Source organism: Sciurus vulgaris (assembly GCF_902686455.1).
Source record: "Sciurus vulgaris genome assembly, chromosome: 8".
NCBI classification, from domain to species: Eukaryota; Metazoa; Chordata; class Mammalia; order Rodentia; family Sciuridae; genus Sciurus; species Sciurus vulgaris.
Window position 1 is genome coordinate 40,325,799 of NC_136468.1, and position 17,773 is coordinate 40,343,571.

The 17,773-nt window shown below is 35.5% G+C and overlaps 1 protein-coding gene across 1 annotated transcript in view; it reads left to right on the forward strand.

Moving 5' to 3' along the window:
* The window catches only part of SAMTOR (S-adenosylmethionine sensor upstream of mTORC1), an 87,945-nt gene extending 82,142 nt beyond the window's left edge, over positions 1 to 5,803 (forward strand). Inside the window, exon 5 of the mRNA XM_079152059.1 lies at positions 450 to 5,803. Coding sequence (XP_079008185.1) covers positions 450 to 1,079 — 630 coding nt within the window. The 3' untranslated portion in view covers positions 1,080 to 5,803. The remainder of the gene's footprint in view (positions 1 to 449) is intronic.
* The last annotated feature ends 11,970 nt before the right edge of the window (positions 5,804 to 17,773 follow it).

The window sequence follows — 17,773 nt, forward strand, 5'->3', positions numbered from 1 at the left end:
ATTTTTTCTTTAAAAGTTGTTTTTAAGCTAGCTTTAAGCTAGCTTGTTTGTGGTAACTGTAGGTGTCAAAGGGAATGTAAGTGACTAAGTTTAGAAATAAAATCATTCCAGTAAACTCTTACCCAAATTAAATTTTAAATAAACATGATTTTCTTATGCACATGAATAAATTTCTAATTTTGAGTTATTAGGAAGAAAAAGTCATTTTACATATAACCTTGTATTTTATATATGACTTCATACACACACATGATGATAACTAAAAGTTCTCTGGACTTAATTTCTGAGATTTTTATAAGTTTTGGTTAAATAAATCTGTCAAGCTTAATAATTTTGCAGTGCTGAGATCTAACCTAGGATCTTGCATATTCTAAGCAAGTGCTTTACAACTGAGCTACATACATCCTCAACTCTTGATATTAATATGCCTTTTTTCCCTCTTTCTGCAGAGTGTATATAAGTGTGACTTCCTGAACTTACAACTTCAGCAGCCACTCCAGCTTGCACAAGATGCTATAGATGCTTTCCTGAAGCAGTTGAAAAATCCTATTGATTCGCTTCCTGGAGAGCTTTTCCATGTGGTTGTTTTCTCTCTCCTTCTTTCCTATTTTCCATCACCCTACCAGCGATGGATTTGCTGCAAGAAAGCCCACGAACTATTAGTGTTAAATGGTTTATTACTTATCATCACACCTGATTCCTCCCATCAGAACCGTCATGCTATGATGATGAAAAGCTGGAAGATTGCTATAGAGTCCTTGGGTTTTAAACGCTTCAAGTATTCAAAATTTTCACATATGCATCTGATGGCATTTAGGAAAATCTCCCTAAAAACCACAAGTGACTTGGTTAGTAGGAACTACCCAGGGATGTTATATATTCCTCAAGATTTCAACAGTATAGAAGATGAGGAATATTCTAACCCTTCCTGCTATGTTCGATCAGATATAGAAGATGAACAATTAGCGTACGGTTTCACAGAACTCCCTGATGCTCCATATGACTCCGATTCTGGAGAAAGTCAAGCCAGCTCTATTCCTTTCTATGAGCTAGAGGATCCCATATTACTTTTAAGTTAATATAAAAGCAAAAGGCCCTTTCAGTCCAGACTTCTAAACTGATTTGCTTACACTAATCTGAAATACTAACATGAACTAAATACTTAAGACCTGGTTTGCATAGAAGAAATGCAAAGGTTTACAGAGTTTGCTATTTTTTTCTACTTCTGGATTTTAAAATTTATTCTTATATAGAAAGCTTAAAGTTTCATGCAGAATGACTCCTGTCATAGCAGAAACCACTGTTACTTTAGCATTTCGCACTAAGATATAGAAGGTACCTTTTTCTTTAGTGCTGTTGTGAAAAATGAAGCATAATTTGCTCTATATTTTCCTTTTCTTCAGTTGTTCAGTGTTGACTTTATACCATTGCAATGGGAAACTTTAAGATATGTAGAAAGCTGTAGATTGCACTTTGATGACTCACGAGTTAAATATGATACAGAGCTAGATTGGTTTAGTTTTTTTCTGATGCACTTATCATTTTTTTTTCTAGCTAAATTGTTATCTGTTACCGAAAGCCATTTTCTGTTCAGTTTCATCTGATGATCCAATAGTTCCTGAACTTTTTGGAATTGGTGATAGCTCTTTTTGCTTTCTTCTTCTGTTAAGCTCATTTGGCAGCATCAGACATCAGGGGAGAGATTTCCTCAAAAGTATGTATTCTAATTTCATTAGCACATACAAGAAACACCATTGCCAAAGTAGTATTTTGATATCTTTTCTTCTTGATTTGGGCCTTGGTGTTAAGTGTGTTAATCTGTGAGAATTTACTTTAACTCCTTTAAAATTTAGGTTTCATTTACAAAGTTTTTTTTTTTTTTTTTAAGCAAGGAACAATGTATAATACTCATTACTGACTGAAAACACCTTTGTGAAAGGGTTTGCACTTGTAAGAGAGTTTATGTTCTGTTGAGACCAACTTTAATAGGGTCCCCACCTTTCCATTAAGGAGGTGCTGCACTACATGTTTGGAATTACACAGAAAAAATTGAAATAATCTTCTGCTGATAATTTCAAAATGGTTTTGAATTTTTGGTATCCTAGTTTCTTTCTAAAGCCTAGCAGAAAATTTTCTTTGAATATATAAAACATTAGTTGGCTGTGGGAATTTTCCCTTTCCACATTGATAAATGCCTTTCTGTGTTTCTGAATCAGAAGCAAATGATTAAGGAGAAATATGTCCAAACAAGACAAGTTTAAACAGCTAAGAACATTTAGTGCACATTGTCTTGTCAGCCAGCAATTGTCATGTAAACTGTCATTTTTAAGAGTGCCACTGTGTGGATTTTTTTTCAAGTGGTTATTACATTAAAATTACCTCATACTGAGGTTTTTGCACTGAAATATCACAGTTTCAGATTTCATGGTTAATGTTGTGTGTTTGCGTGTGTGTGTATTTTAACCAGAAACTTGCATTTTCAATAGCTGATCCTAAATTTCATAAACTGCACTTCTTTACTCTGATAAAACTGATGTTTTTGTGCTTATTGTGAATTGCTGTAGTTACCTTTGAATGTCAAATTTTATTTACAAATACAAAACTTATCCTTTAAGATATACATGGTTGAGTGTGTATACCCAATACTTCAAATTAAATTTCACATGCTACATTAATGAAAGTAACAAGATTGTAAATTAATCTTTAAAAAGTCAGTTAACTAAACAAAATTTGGTTTTTCAAATATACCATAAGTAACCTGAAATTTTTCATTTACTTTCAATAGCCTATGATTCCTTTATTATTAAGGTTGACCTTTCTTTCCAGTTAAGCACTACAGGATTATGTCTTGTAGCTGCCTCAAAAGAAAAAGAAAAAGCACTGTGTTCTGAATAATAGAGACTTGCATTTTACTATTACCCTTTTATTATACTGTTTATTTTCTGTGATTTGGCTAAATCCAATCATAATAGCAAAGACAACAATACACCAAATGAAAGTGCTTTGAAAGTAAATTAAAATAGTGCTTTTGAAAGGCTGATCTAAGTATGACCTTTAAGACAGCATTTATGTTACAGCTAAAATGTGGGTGCTATAAATTCTTCTGAGTGTTTACAGATGTTGAGTCTGCTTTTGCTCCAAAGCGTGCATGATGTATTTTAAGTAGTACTTTGAAGAAAATATCTCTTTATAAACCTACTACCACTTAGTATAAATTTGTTTGAATTTATGTCATTTGTTACTGTAAGTTCAGTTTATTCAAATTAGGTTGAAACAGGATTTAAACCAACACATGTTCCACCAATTCATTGTGTAAGTGTTGAAATGTAAGCAGTCATTGTGACTTGATGCCAGATCACACATGTAATGATAAATGAAGGGCCTTCTAATACTATATGGGTACTCTTAAGAATTATTTCATATGACTATAAAGAAGTTAAGAGACCTCCTGTCTCATTCACAGCAGTTTCTCCAAAATAATTTGGTGTTTCAAAAAGCAAGTGATAATCATGTGGTTGGATTCTTCAGGATCATGAATAGATCATGTGGTTTTACCATAGCTGCCAAGTGGTGGGAGGTACCATACCTGAAAATGTATGTTTGTGTTTGTTGTATTTTTTTTCACATTTTGTGAACAAAGCACATTTATTAAAAATTTTAAATTTTCTAATATTCTTTGTCCATTACTTATAAACTGAAAGTTTTGTAATCTTTTACATATCTTATTGAACCATTTCTGATTTGGTAAGCAATTTAGAATTTGAATGACTTTTAGAATTTTTCAACTGGTCCCATCTATTCAAATCACTTAATTCCATAAATGCACTTAACTGATATCACCAGAGAACTCTGACTTCTCCCATTGTCATGCTGTTTATAGCAGAACCAGGACAGCAGCATAAATTCTGGTTCACTGTATGTCATCTGTATAATTAACTTTCAGGGAAAGTAAAGTATGATAACAGATGCTAAGCAGATCTGGATTTTTTTGTAGGTCAGCAGGCAACTTTCTCATGCTATAAAAGAGTTTTTATTTCATTGAAGCAAATGAATTCTTCCATGTGCAATATGCTGGGGAACCGGTAGGAGGAACTGCAGTGATCACAACCCCTGCATGCATGGAGCATATAATGTATGGGAGAAGACAAGCATTCTCTATGTACTTAGTACCTAGGAATCTAGATATCTAAGAATGATTGCCTACTAATCCTATAGGTTTGTCTTTGCTTAAAGTCACTTACTTTGTTTCCCAAAACTGGAATAAGAGGTTGAAAAAAAAAAAAAAAAAAAAAAAAAGCTTTAAATACAAAAAAACTGTTCAGCAAATTAAAACACGTTATGGATAAGAGGGATATACTGTTCACCCCTCCTCCAGAAAAATACAAGATAAATACAAATTCTGATTATAAAAGGAGAAAAAAAATTTGAGATTTTGTTCCATTTCCCCACCCTTTTCTGAGCACACTGCAATAGTAGTATTTCTCTGCTGAAAGAGATCAGCAGAATGTTGGTGTAAGATTTGGAATGCAAGTGTAGCTCAGTGGTGGAGAATGTGCTTAACATGTACAAGGCCCTCATCTCAATAAACTGAATTATAGTAAACTCCATAAGAATTTATGATAAACCAAGTGAGATGGTGCACACTGAAATCCCAGGGACTCAGGGGGCTCAAACAGGATTATCACAAGTTTGAGGCAAGCCTCAGCAATTTAGCAAGACCCCAAGCAACTTAGCAGGACCCTGTCTCAAAATAAAAGGACTAGGGCTCAGTGTTAAGGTGCCCTGGGTTCAATATTTGTGGTGGTCTATACTACACAATACCCAAAAACAATCATGTCATATACTTAATTTCATTAAATTTAAGGACCTCTAAATAATACAAAAGGAGAGAAGTGCTAAGTTTTCTACAGAATTATAGTCCCTATTTTATTTTTGGACTGTAGTCAATATAAGCAGTGTTCAACTTACTTTGAATTTTATTTTAAGTCATAGCACCTTTGCTATGTTATTAGAAAGCTAGTCTACTTTTTGTGATAATATAAAACACTTCTAAATAATATTAACTCAATAGTCAAAAATGATAGGTAAAACTATTTGGCCTCATACTTTCAATTTCTAATATTGGGCCCATCAGTAGTATCAAATATAGAACCTATTTCTATGTCTGAAGTTAAATGAAAATAAAAATTGCCATAGGCATTGATAGTAGGATTATTTCTTGAATTTGTCATTAGAAAGCTGTAAAACAAATTTGTTAATATTGTTGGATTGGTATACCCAGGTAAACCATAAAAATAATAGCATTGCTCAAAAGATAAAACAATGCATGATAGTATATCAAGGTTTATTTGCAACTCCTTATGGAGAAAAGCCTAGAAAACAAACTTTTATTGCATATATGTCCTATCTATTGAGGTCAGTCACAACTAAGTAAACCATTCTGTGCAGTGTACTAATCACAATATTTTTTAATAGCACTTTAAGCTGATATGGGAAATCAGCTATCGAGAATATGATTTGTAGCCGCAAAGATATTCTATGTGAAGCTATTACAGAATCCACATTTAAGTCAGTTACACTTGTAGTCAATCCTAGAACTATGAGTCTTTTATACTTCACTAATGTCACTCTAGCTATGCTCATTGTTTTGGGTTTTTTTTTTTTTTTTTGTCCTTGGGATTGAACTCGGGGGCACTTAATCACAGAGCCACATCCCCACATTCCCAGCCCTTTTTTGTAATTTTTTAGAGACAGGGTCACACTGGTTGCCTAGGGTCTCACCAAGTTGCTGAGGCTGGATTTGAACTTGGGATCCTCCTGCCTCAGGTCTCCCAAGTCACTGGGATTACAGGCATGTGCCACCATGCTTGGACATTGTTTTCTTTTTCAAGGAAGCAACAGAGATTTGGTCATGGCCAATATTAATTGACTTCTTCCTCACACTCCTAAAACACTCGTCTGTTTGGATGGGAGTTTTCAGAAACAGACTAAAATGAGAAGGAATGATATACTTGGCAAAAAATATCCATTGTTTCCAGATTGCCTCAGGCGTTTTCACTTGGAATCCAAGAAAAATATGAAACCCAGAGCCAGATATGGGTAAAACAATCCCTGGAAATAAAGTTGGCGATTGCTGGAAGAAGAGGGGAAGGTAGGCAGTTTAAGTCGTGGAGCCCACCTGTGAGGAAAAACAGACACTTAGGAAATAGACCAGCAGCAGAAAGAGGACCTAATGGCTTACCTGTAAACTAAGCTTTATAAAATCTCTGACCCCACTGAACCACTAGCACAGAATATCAGAGCAGGTTGCTGAGGAAAGAAAAGGAACCAGGGAATTCGAAAGGATACATTTTGATGGAGAGAAAAGGTGATGGTCTGGAGCTTGTGTACCCTGAAGTATCAAACTAGTGTCCTGAAGAATGGTGCCAGAGGAATGAGGAGATACGGATGGGAATTAGGGCCAGGCGTGGTGGTGCACACCGTAATCCCAGCAGCTTGGGAGACTGAGACAGGAGGATCATGAGTTCAAAGCCAGCCTCAGCAACAGCGAGGTGCTAAGCAACTCAGTGAGACCCTGCCTGTAAATAAAATACAAATAGGGCTGGGGATATGGCTCAGTGGTCAAGTGCCCCTGAGTTCAACCCCTGGTAAACTCCCCCCGGCCACCAAAAAAAAAAAAAAAAAAAAGATGGAATTAAGGTGTCACAAGCCATCTCTTCAGTCTTGCTTATGACTGGCAACACATTGAATTGCTGGCATCAATATACTTCAGAAAGTTGAAACATGTTCTTCGTAATATAATAAAAATGTTTTCTTCCCTACAATTTCTTAAGTATAAAGAAGTGACATTTTAACATAATTGGTGAAAAGGTAGTATTAGAAATAAATATAGGTGGAGAGTAATACTTCTATGGATTGATTTTACTTCATAATGTGAAGAAACTCAAAAGAGAACAAGCACAGTTCTTGTGACAGATTATTTCAGGTTATTTATTGTAGTCTCAAAACATATTCTTGGAGTTGTTTTTCAGTAATCATGAACTTTCACTGATCTAGACCTCTTGGATTCTTTTTTTTTTTTTTTTTTTTTTTAAATTCTTAAGGCTGTGTGTAAGATAGCTTCTTAAGGATATGGTTGTAACAAAATAAAGTCTCTGCACCATTCAATCAATTCTAGCTCACTAGTTGAGGCTTAATTATTGTACTCTTCCACTGGAGAATGGATAGTCGGATAGTCTGCTCTTCAGGAACTAGCAATGATTTTATAGCATACACAGTTGCATAGTGTATTTGTGTGTGTGTATGTGTATATATATATATATAGAGAGAGAGAGAGAGAGAGACATGTTTTATATACAAATACATGTAAATCAGCATTAATATGGCAATGAACAAAAACTAACATTATTGAAAACATTCTTGCATTGCAGTATCTGATGGTACATATCAATAAAATCTGTTCATTTGACTTTTCTGACACACTTCATAGCTCATCTAAACATGATTTAAGTTCAGGTGTCTCTCATCATAGAAGGGCTAATGTAAGTGATGTGACCCCGTCTCTGCCTCTCCAACCCAATCTCTTATCCCTCTCTCCTTCAATCTCTATGTTAAAATCCTGGGAGGAAACATATAGGCATATTCACATACCTACCTTTATACAAGAAATTCCCTCTGCCTAAGAATTTCTTATTCTTATAGTTAATTTGCACACCTAGTTCACTTTTGTTATTCAGTTCTCAGCATAAATGTCACTTCTTCAGGAAGATGTTCCAGTCTCCATAATCTAAAGTAGTCTGTTAAAAATCATTATAACGTCTCCATTTAGCTGGAAATATCTGACGTTTATCTGTGTTTGTCTAGATATATGGGAAAGGCGGCCTATCCCATTTTATATCTTTGGCCTAGAAAAGTACCTTGCACAAAGCAAGTGAACAATAAGTATTTGTAAATGAATGAATTTTACCTTCCCAAATGCAATTGAGATGACATAGGACCACTGCTGATAACTTAGTTTATGAATCTTTTGAGGTAATACAGTTATTTCATATTAATGAGTTTATTCCTCAAGACATCCTCAGAATTAGAATATAGTTCAATTTGTACTTCAGGAAAGTCTGAATTGGTTTGTATAAAATGAAGCTTAAAAGAATGCCAAGTCACTTGGAGCCATATGATTTTTCCTTTCTGCTTACCTCAACCTATTAGAATTTATTATATCTTAATTTTAAGATCCTGTGTTCTCACCATCTCTATCAGTGCTATCCAATCCTACCTTCCACTTTTTCCAAGAACAGAATTTAAGATTGTAAGCCATCATTGGTTTTATTTTTAAATGGAATGTTTAGCTAATTGATCTCTTCGGTCTCATGTTAGAAGTGGTAATGCAACAGCATAAGAAATTATTCCGGCTACTTTTACTGGTTTTATGTTCAGAGAAGTTTCCACCATTAAATGCCATAAGAAATTTGTCAGAGGAAGCAAATTTCTTCTCAGTAACCCCCACCTGCCACCCAGTATTGGGGATTGAACCCATGGATACTCTACCACTAAACTATATCCCCAGCTCTTTCTTCCTTCATCAACAGGGTCTCACTAAGTTACAAACCAAAGTTAGCCTTAAATTTGTGATTTTCCTGCCTCAGACTCCCAAGGTGTTTGGATTACGACAGTGTGTCACCTTGCCTGGCTCAGTGTCTGTTTCGTAATCCACAAAATTTACTTTGCACAGTGATAGGTTTTTAAAATTTTTCTATAAAACAAATAACACAATCTTGCCACATAGTAGGTATACAACACATTATGACTACAATTAATTTTGGAAGAGTTCTTTTACTAATAGTCCCATTCCTTTTCTTTATTCAGGCCTGCTTGATCTGTGCACATTCATCATTTCATTTCTGTTATCACCCAATTCAAAATCTGATATCCACACTATAAATTCATAATAAGAAAATTAAGCAGTGTTAAATTTTCTTATCAATTTTTCTCCCATATGAATTCTGAGAAAATATGGAAAAGATAATCGGTTCACTAAAGCCTACACTTTAAGGTTTCATTGGAAATGACAAAACAAATCTCAATATTTTCTTGTCTCTTTAAAATAGGAATTCATAAAGGCAGGTAACCACTTACTTCTTCAGTATGTTTGATTCACCTATCTAATTTGTAAGCCTGAGGGAAGCCTGTAACTATAAAGGATGGCAGTTAATATGAACTAGGAGAATCACCTATTTAAACATAGGATGAAATTCAGGATATTATGGCATTACATAGGAAGAAAACCCTGGAAACAGTTCCATTTCTAATGTGCTGACTTCTCCAGCTCAAATGGTGGTTACATTCCAAGTTTTTTGAGAAATCTCCATACTGCTTTCCATAATGGTTGCACCATTACCAGCAATGTTTGAGTGTACTTTTCCCCCCACATCCTCACCAACATTTATTGTTGCTTATATTCTTGATAATTGCCATTCTGGTTGGCATGAGATGAAATCTTAGAGAAGTTTTGATTTGCATTTCTCTAATTGCTAGAGATGTTGACTTTTTTTATGTTTGTTGATTGATTGTATTGTCTTCTTCTGTGAAGTGTCTGTTCAGTTCCTTAGCCCATTCATTGATTGGGTTATTTATTTTTTGGTGTTAAGTTTTTTGAGTTCTTTATATATCCTGGAGATTAATGCTTTATCTGAGGAGCAGGTGATAAACATTTTCTCCCAATCTGTAGGCTCTGTCTTCACCTTATTGATTGTTACTTTTGCTGAACAGAAGCTTTTTACTTTGAGTCCATCCCATTTATTGATTCTTGATTTTTGCTTCTTGCACTTTAGGGATCTTGTTAAGGAAGTCAGATCCTAGGCTGACATGGTGAAGATTTAGGCCTACTTCTAGTAGGTACAGGGTCTCTGTCCTAGTGCGTAAGTCTTTGATCCACAGTTAGTTGAGTTTCGTGCAGGGTGAGAGATAAAGGTTTCATTTCCTTTCGTTACAAGTGGCTTTCCATTCTTCCCAGCACCATTTGTTGAAAAGCATCTTTTCTCCAGTGAATGTTTTTGGCCCTTTTGTCTAGTATGTGATACCTGTATTTTTGTGGGTTTGTCTCTGTGTCTTTTACCATTGGTCTACATGTCTGTTTGGGTGCCAATACCATGCTGCTTTTATTACTATAGCTCTATAATATAGTTTGAGGCCTGGTATTGTGATGCCTTCCTGCTTCACTTTTCTTGCTAAGTATTGCTTTGGCTATGCTGGGTCTCTTATTTTTCCACATGAAATGATTGTTTTTTCAAGTTCTATGAAGAGTGTCATTGGGATTTTAATAGGAATTGCATTAAATTTGTATAATGCCTTTGGTAGTATGGCCATTTTGACAAAATTCTGTGTATCCAGGAGCATGGGAGGTCTTTCCATCTTTGAAGCTCTTCTTCAATTTCATATCTTAGTGTTCTGTAGTTTTCATTGCAGAGGTCTTTCACCTGTTTTGTTAGATTGATTCTCAAGTATTTTATTTTATTTTATTTTATTTTTTGAGGCGATTGTGAATGGGATAGCATTCTTTCTCTTTCAGTGGATTCATTACTGATGTAGAGGAATACATTTGATTTTGGGGTATTGATTTTGTATCCTGCTATTTTGTTGAACTCACTTATTAGTTTTAGAAGTTTTTTGGTGGAGTTTTTTGGATCTTCCAAATATAGAATCATATCATCAGCAAATAGTGATAGTTTGAGTTCTTCTTTACCTATTTGAATACCTATAATTTCTTTCTTTTGTCTAATTGCTCTGGCCAGAGTGATATTTCCTTTTTCATCATGTATTTTAGTAATTTGGGTTTTCTCTCTTTTCTCTTTGTTAGTGTGGCTAGGGGTTTATCAATTTTATTGAGTTTTTCATTGAACCAACTTTTTGTTTTGTCAAATTTTTCAATTGTTTCTTTTGATTCAGTTTCATTTATTTCAGTTCTGATTTTAATTATTTTCTGTTTTTGGTATTGATTTGTTCTTTTTCTAGGACTTTGAGCTGTAATGTTAGGTCATTTGTTTGTTGACTTTTTATTCTTTTAATAAATAAATTCAGTGTAATGAACTTTCCTCTTAGCACTGCCTCCATAGTGTCACAGAGATCTTGGTATGTTGTACCAAGATCATTTGCCTCTAAGTATTTTTTTTATTTCACCCTTGATTTCTTCTACTATCCAATCATCATTCAACAGTGTATTATTTAGTCTCCATGTGTGAGAGTAGCTTCTATTTTTTATTTTATCATTGATTTCTAATTTCAGTCCATTATGATCTGAGAGACTGCAGGGCATTATCTCCATTTTTATGCATTTACTAAGAGTTACTTTGTGGCATAAGATAAGGATTCATGAGAAAAATGTGTATTCACTTGTTAATGGATGAAATATTCTATATGTCTGTTAACTCTAAATTATTGATTGTATTATTAGTTCTATAGTTTCTTTATTTAGTTTTTGTTTAGAAGATCTGTCCAGTAGTGAGAAAGGTGTGTTAAAGTCACCCAGTATTATGTTATGGCCTATTCGATTCTTGAAATCGAGAAGGGTTTGTTTGATGTACATAGATGATCCATTTTGGGGGGCATAAATATTTACATAATTACATTAAGTCTTGCTGCTGTATAACCCTTCAGCAGAAGGAAATGAACTTCTTTGTCCCTTCTGATTAACTTTGGCTTGAAGTCCACTTTATCTTATATGAGGATGGAAATCCCTACTTGTTTACGCAGTCCATATGAGTGATATGCTTTTTCCCATCCTTTTACATCCTTCAGTCTTTGGATATCTTCACCTATGAGGTAAGTCTCTTGGAGACAGCATATTGTTGGGTCTAGGTTTTTAAACCAATCTATAATCTTTTGATTGATGAGTTTAGGCCATTAATATTCAAGGTTATTACTGAGATATGACTTGTATTCCCAGTCATTTTGATTTATTTCTGGCTTTTAATTTGATTTATTTTCTCTTTTGACTCCTCCTTTAGTGTAGTTCCTCCCTTTGCTGGTTTTCACTTTTTTTTTTTCACTTCATCCTCATGGAATATTTTGTTGAGAATGTTCTGTAGTACAGGCTTTCTAATTGTGAATTCTTTTAACTTTTGTATATCGTGAAAGGTTTTTATTTCATCTTCAACTCTGAAACTTAATTTAACAGGATATAAGATTCTTGGTTGGCCTCCATTTTCTTTCAGAGCGTGAAATATGTTGTTCCATGACCTCCTAGCTTTTAGGGTCTGGGTTGAGAAATTAGATGAGATCGGAATTGGTTTTCCTCTATACATAATTTGCTTTTTTTCTCTCATGGCCTTTAAAATGTTATTTTCATTATAATGTGTCTTGGTGTGGGTCTGCTGTATTTTTGTACATTTGGAGTTCTGTAAGACTCCAGTATTTGGTTTTCCATTTCATTCTTCAGGTTTGAGAAATTTTCTGATATTATATCATTGACAAGATTGTGCATTCCTTTGGTTTGTATCTCAGCTCCTTCTTCTATCCTGATAACTCTTAAATTTGGTCCTTTTATGTTATCCCATAATTCTTGGAAGTTCTGTTCATGGATTCTTACCCTCTTCTCTGCATGATCAACTTTATTTTCAATATAAAATATTTTGTCTTCATTGTCTGAGCTTCTGTCTTCCAAATGGTCTAGTCAGTTGGTGTTTTTCATTGAATTTATAATTTGATTTATTAATTCCTTCATTTTGAGATTTCTGCTTTTTTTTTTTTTTTCATAATCTCTAACTCTTCATTGAAGTGATCTTTCACTTCCTGTATTTTCTCTTTGATTTCACTCATTATACCATCCTTTACTTCACAGATCAGGTTAATTATGTAAACTCTAAACTCCTTCTTGGACATTTCTTCTATTGTGTTGTCAGTGGCTTCTCCTATTGGGGTATCTTGGTTTGTTTGTGACATTTTGTTCCCTTGTTTTTTCATGTTGCTTTTGTGTTTTCCCATCTAGTTGTATGGATCTGAGACAATACAGATTCTACCCTATAGACCTATATTGTCACTGAAGATTTCCAGTATCCTGCCTTTAAGAGGGAGACCAATATCAACAACACCCAGTGCAAACAATATACAGCCTCATATCTAATAGCTTCCACCAAGGTGTCCAGTGTCCTCTCACTATAAACAGCAATGATGAGTTCAGTCACTGTCCACAATAAAAACAGAAAATTTGCCAAAAAGATTTACAATCTAAAATAGAGGACAAAGAAAAACCAACAGTGCAGGACATGGTTTTCATGAAGGAGAAAGAGAAGCCAGAAGCAAAAATCCACAGGAAGAGTGGAAGAGGAACCAACACAGATTGGCTTTTAGGTGGAGAAAAGGTAGAAAGGGAAACTAGGAAGAAAGACAAGTGAGAGGAAGAATAAATATAAAGGGAAAAAATTAAAAATATACAAATATACAGCAGAACTGCAAAACAACATGCATATATCACTGTCTTCAACAAACTGATGCACAAAACCACCATGCTCCAAATATGGTGGAGGGAGATGCCAGAGAAGAAAAAAAAATAAAAATAAAATAAATCTCGGTGAAAAATTGGACAAGTCTCTCTGCCAATGTCCAAGCACTTCTCAGCCTTGTCTCTGACTTCCCACAAGACTGCCTGGCCCAGACAGGCCCTGGGAGACCCAGTCACTATTCCACCAATCTGGGCCTCAGATGTCCCAGTTTTGCCCAAGTTGCAATCCCAAGATCTCAATGCCACTGGAATTTGGAGAGTGAGTACCAGGTATGAGCAATCCTTAGAAACAGTAACTTGATGGCAGCATCCCACACTCCCAGGAGGAAGATCCCAGGTGCAGCCAAACCCATGGGCACCCAGAAACTGAATCTCCAGTTCCTGACCGATATTCCCCAGACAGGGGTATTTGTACCCCAAGATGGCAGCAGCAGGAAACCCACGGGTACCCCAAACAAACCCCAGGCTCTGACTGGTGTCTCAAAATGGATGTGGCTGTGTGCAACCAAATCTGGAGTCTCCCTGGCAGCGGACCTCTGGGCACTGGTGGAAGAGGTAGTAGCAGGACTCGGTGGCAGAGGCAGGGGGTCAACGGCAGCTGCAGATGTCAGCAGCATTGGCAGCAGGTGGGGGGCCCATGGTAGCAGCCGCGGTGGTGGCTGTGGCTGCAGCTGCAGTAGTATCCAGGGAGAAGACCTTCAGGTGACCTCCAGGGAGCAGCGGTGTGTGGCAGCAGCAGCAGCCAGCCTCTGAGGCAGCGTCCAGGGTGCAGACCTTCAGGTGACAGAGACTGTAACAGCGTCAACAGCAGCAGCAGAGTCCGGAGAAAAGACCTCTGGGCACCAGCAGCAGTGGCATCAGGGACAGCCGTGCCCCGAGAGAAAATCTCTAGGCGATGGCAGCGGTGCCCAGGACAGTGGCACCCTGGGGAAAAGACCTCTAGACACCAGGGCAGCAGCCTCAGGCAGCCGAGCCCCGCCTCTCCAGGAGAAGTAGAGGTGGCAGTCAAATTGTCAAATTAAAATTTTAATTGAAAGGTTTGATAGCAGGCGGCTCAGGCAAAAGAAAGTTGGAACTTGAAGATAGGTCTTTTGAAATATACCAGACACACACACACACACACACACACACACACACACACACACACACAGAGAATATTGAAGATCATTAGGACACCATTAAATGAATAAACACCTGCATTTTTGGAATATCCTAAGGCAAAGAAAAAATAGTTAAAGCCGTAGAAAACTTATGAAATGAGCACAATATGATCATCCATGTAGGAGGCCAAATAGACATGACCAGAAAAGATCTTTACCACAGCATTTGATGATTAAACTGTCCAAAAATATAAGACAAAGAATTTTAAAATCAGTGAGAGAATTGCAACAGGTCACATTTAACGGTATACCCATTATACTAATAGCAGATTTCTCAGCAGAAAGTCCAGGAAAATGGAATAACATTCAATGTCCTAAAAGAAAATAGGTGCCAATCAAGATTACTATAACTAGCAAGACTACCCTTAAGTGAAGAGGAAATAAAAACCTTCCAAGCCAGCAAAAACTAATTCATCACTGACAGACAAACCTTTCAACAGATGTTTAAGGCAGTCCTATATCTAGTAATAAAAGAAAGATAATTACCATCAAGAAAGCACAAGAAAGTATAGCTCTCACTATGAGAGTAGATAAACAAATATATATATAATAATAATGAAACATTATCAATACAATAAACCATCAGACTACAAAGATGAAGAAGAGAAGGAGAAAAGAACAAAACTACTGGAAACAACTAAAAGAAAATTTAAAAATGCCAGGTATAAGGCCACACTTTGCAATAATAACTCTGAATGTAAACAGAATAAATTACCCTAATAAAAAAGATACAAAGGTAAAAACTGACTTAATGGATTAAAAACAAAGCAAAACAAACAAATGAAAATTGCAAAAATACAAACCTGACAATATAAATATACCATCTATAAGAAATTCACTTCATAAGTAAAGACACACAAAAAGAGTAAGACTAGATAAAGATGATCACTATATAATTGATCTAAGGATCAATTCAACAAGATTTAACAATTATACATCTATATGTGCCTAACATCAGAGCACCCAATTTTATAAAACAAAACACTCTTAAATCTAAAAGGAGAGTTAGGTTCCAATACAATAATAGGGGGTTTTCAACCCACTCTCACCAATGGATAGACCATTCAGGCTCTTCCCACAAAACGTGCATACATGCCCACACACACAAACCAACAAACTCAAAGTCAAAGCATAATACAGATCACATAGCTTAGCAGGTAATTTCAGAACTTTCCATCTAACAGCTGTAATATACTCATTCTTTTCATCAGTGCCTAGAATTTTCTCTAAATAAGCCTATATCATTAGGTCAGAAAACTAGTCTTAACAAATTCCCAAAAAATGAAATTCTATTCTGTAACTTTTCAGATCACAATAGGATAAAATTAGAAGCCAAGAACAAAGAAATTTTATAAATTATACAAATGCATGTGGAGACTGACACAACAGTTTGGAATCAACAGTGGGTCATCAAGAAGTCAAAAGAAAGGAAGTAAAAAAGAAAAAATTTCTTGAAATAAATGAACATGAAAACACAACATTCCAAAACTTATAGGATGCAGCAATAGTAGTGCTAAGAGGGAAGTTTCTATCAATTCAATATGTGCCCACATCCAAAAAGATAGAAAAATTTCAAATAAAGAATCTGAATGATACAACTTAAGGATTTAGAAAAGCAAAACACAACCAAACTCAAAATTAGTACAGCGAAAGAAATATTAAAGATCAGAGCAGAAATAAATGGAGACTAAAAGAAAACAATGCAAAAGATAAATGAAACAAAGAGTTGCTTCTTTGAAAAGAAAAATAAATGACAAGACTTTACCTACACTAACCCAGAAAAATAAATTAGAGATAAAAAGGAGATATTACACCTGATACCACAGAAATACAAGGGATCACACTTTTTAGTAAATGGTGCTGGGAAAAATGGATATCCATATGAAGATTGCAAATTGACCTCTATCCTTCACCCTGTACATAAACTAAAAATGGATCAATGACCTAAATGTAAGATCTGTAAATGAAACTATTAGACTAAAACAGGGGAAGCATTTCAAGACATGGCTACTGGCAATGATTATCTGGTCAGATCCCCCAAAGCACAAGAAACACAAGCAAAAATTGACATATGGAATTTTATCAAATTAAAAAGCCTGTGCACAAAAAAGAAAACAATCAACAGAGAGAAGAGACAACCTACAGAATGAAAGGAATACTTGAAAACTATTTGTCTGACAGAGGGTTAATAGCCAGAATATATGATATTATCAGTTATCCCATTCCTGGGTATATATATCCAAAGGAAATGAAATCAGCATACTAAAGAGATACCTTCATGCTCATGTTTATTGTACCACTATTCACAATAACTAAGATATGGGATCAGCTTAAGGGTCCATCTACAGATGAATGGATAAAGAAAATAGGGTATATGTACATAAGGAAATATTATTTAGCCATAGAGAAGAATAAGCACAGCTGAAATCCCAGCTACTCAGGAGGCTGAGGCAGGAAAATCACAAGTTCAATATCAGCTTCAGCAACTCAGTGAGGCCCTATCTAGGGAAAAAAAAAATTAAAAGAGCTGTGATTAAAGAATGAAATTCTCCCATTTGCCACAAAATGATAGAACTGGAAAACATTATGTTAAGTGAAATAAGCAAAGAAACACAAGTGTCACATTCTCTCTCTCTCTCTCTCTCTCTCTCTCTCTCTCTCTCTCTCTCTCTCTCTCTCTCTCGTGAAAACTTAAAAAATAAATAAATAAAATTTGACCTGAAAGTGAATAGTGATTACTAGGGATTGAGACGGGTGCATGGATAGGCAGGGGAAAAAAGGTTACATTTGATCAGGGCACGTTGTATGTATGTCTGGAGATGTCACAGTGATCCCTATTACTAGGGGTTAACACATGTTTTTTTTTTTTTTTTTTTTTTGCGGTGCTGGGGATCGAACCCAGGGACTTGTGCTTGCAAGGCAAGCACTCTACCAACTGAGCTATATCCCCAGCCCTATCACATGTTAGTAAAAAAAAGGAAAGAAAGGAAAAACCCCTCTCATTACTGGAGTCACCAAATCAATATTCTATATGACCACTTTCAAAACTAATTTTGTTACCTCTGGCTACTGGTGAGGATGAGGTCTGCTTCCCCAGATGTGAAGATCGAACACCTGG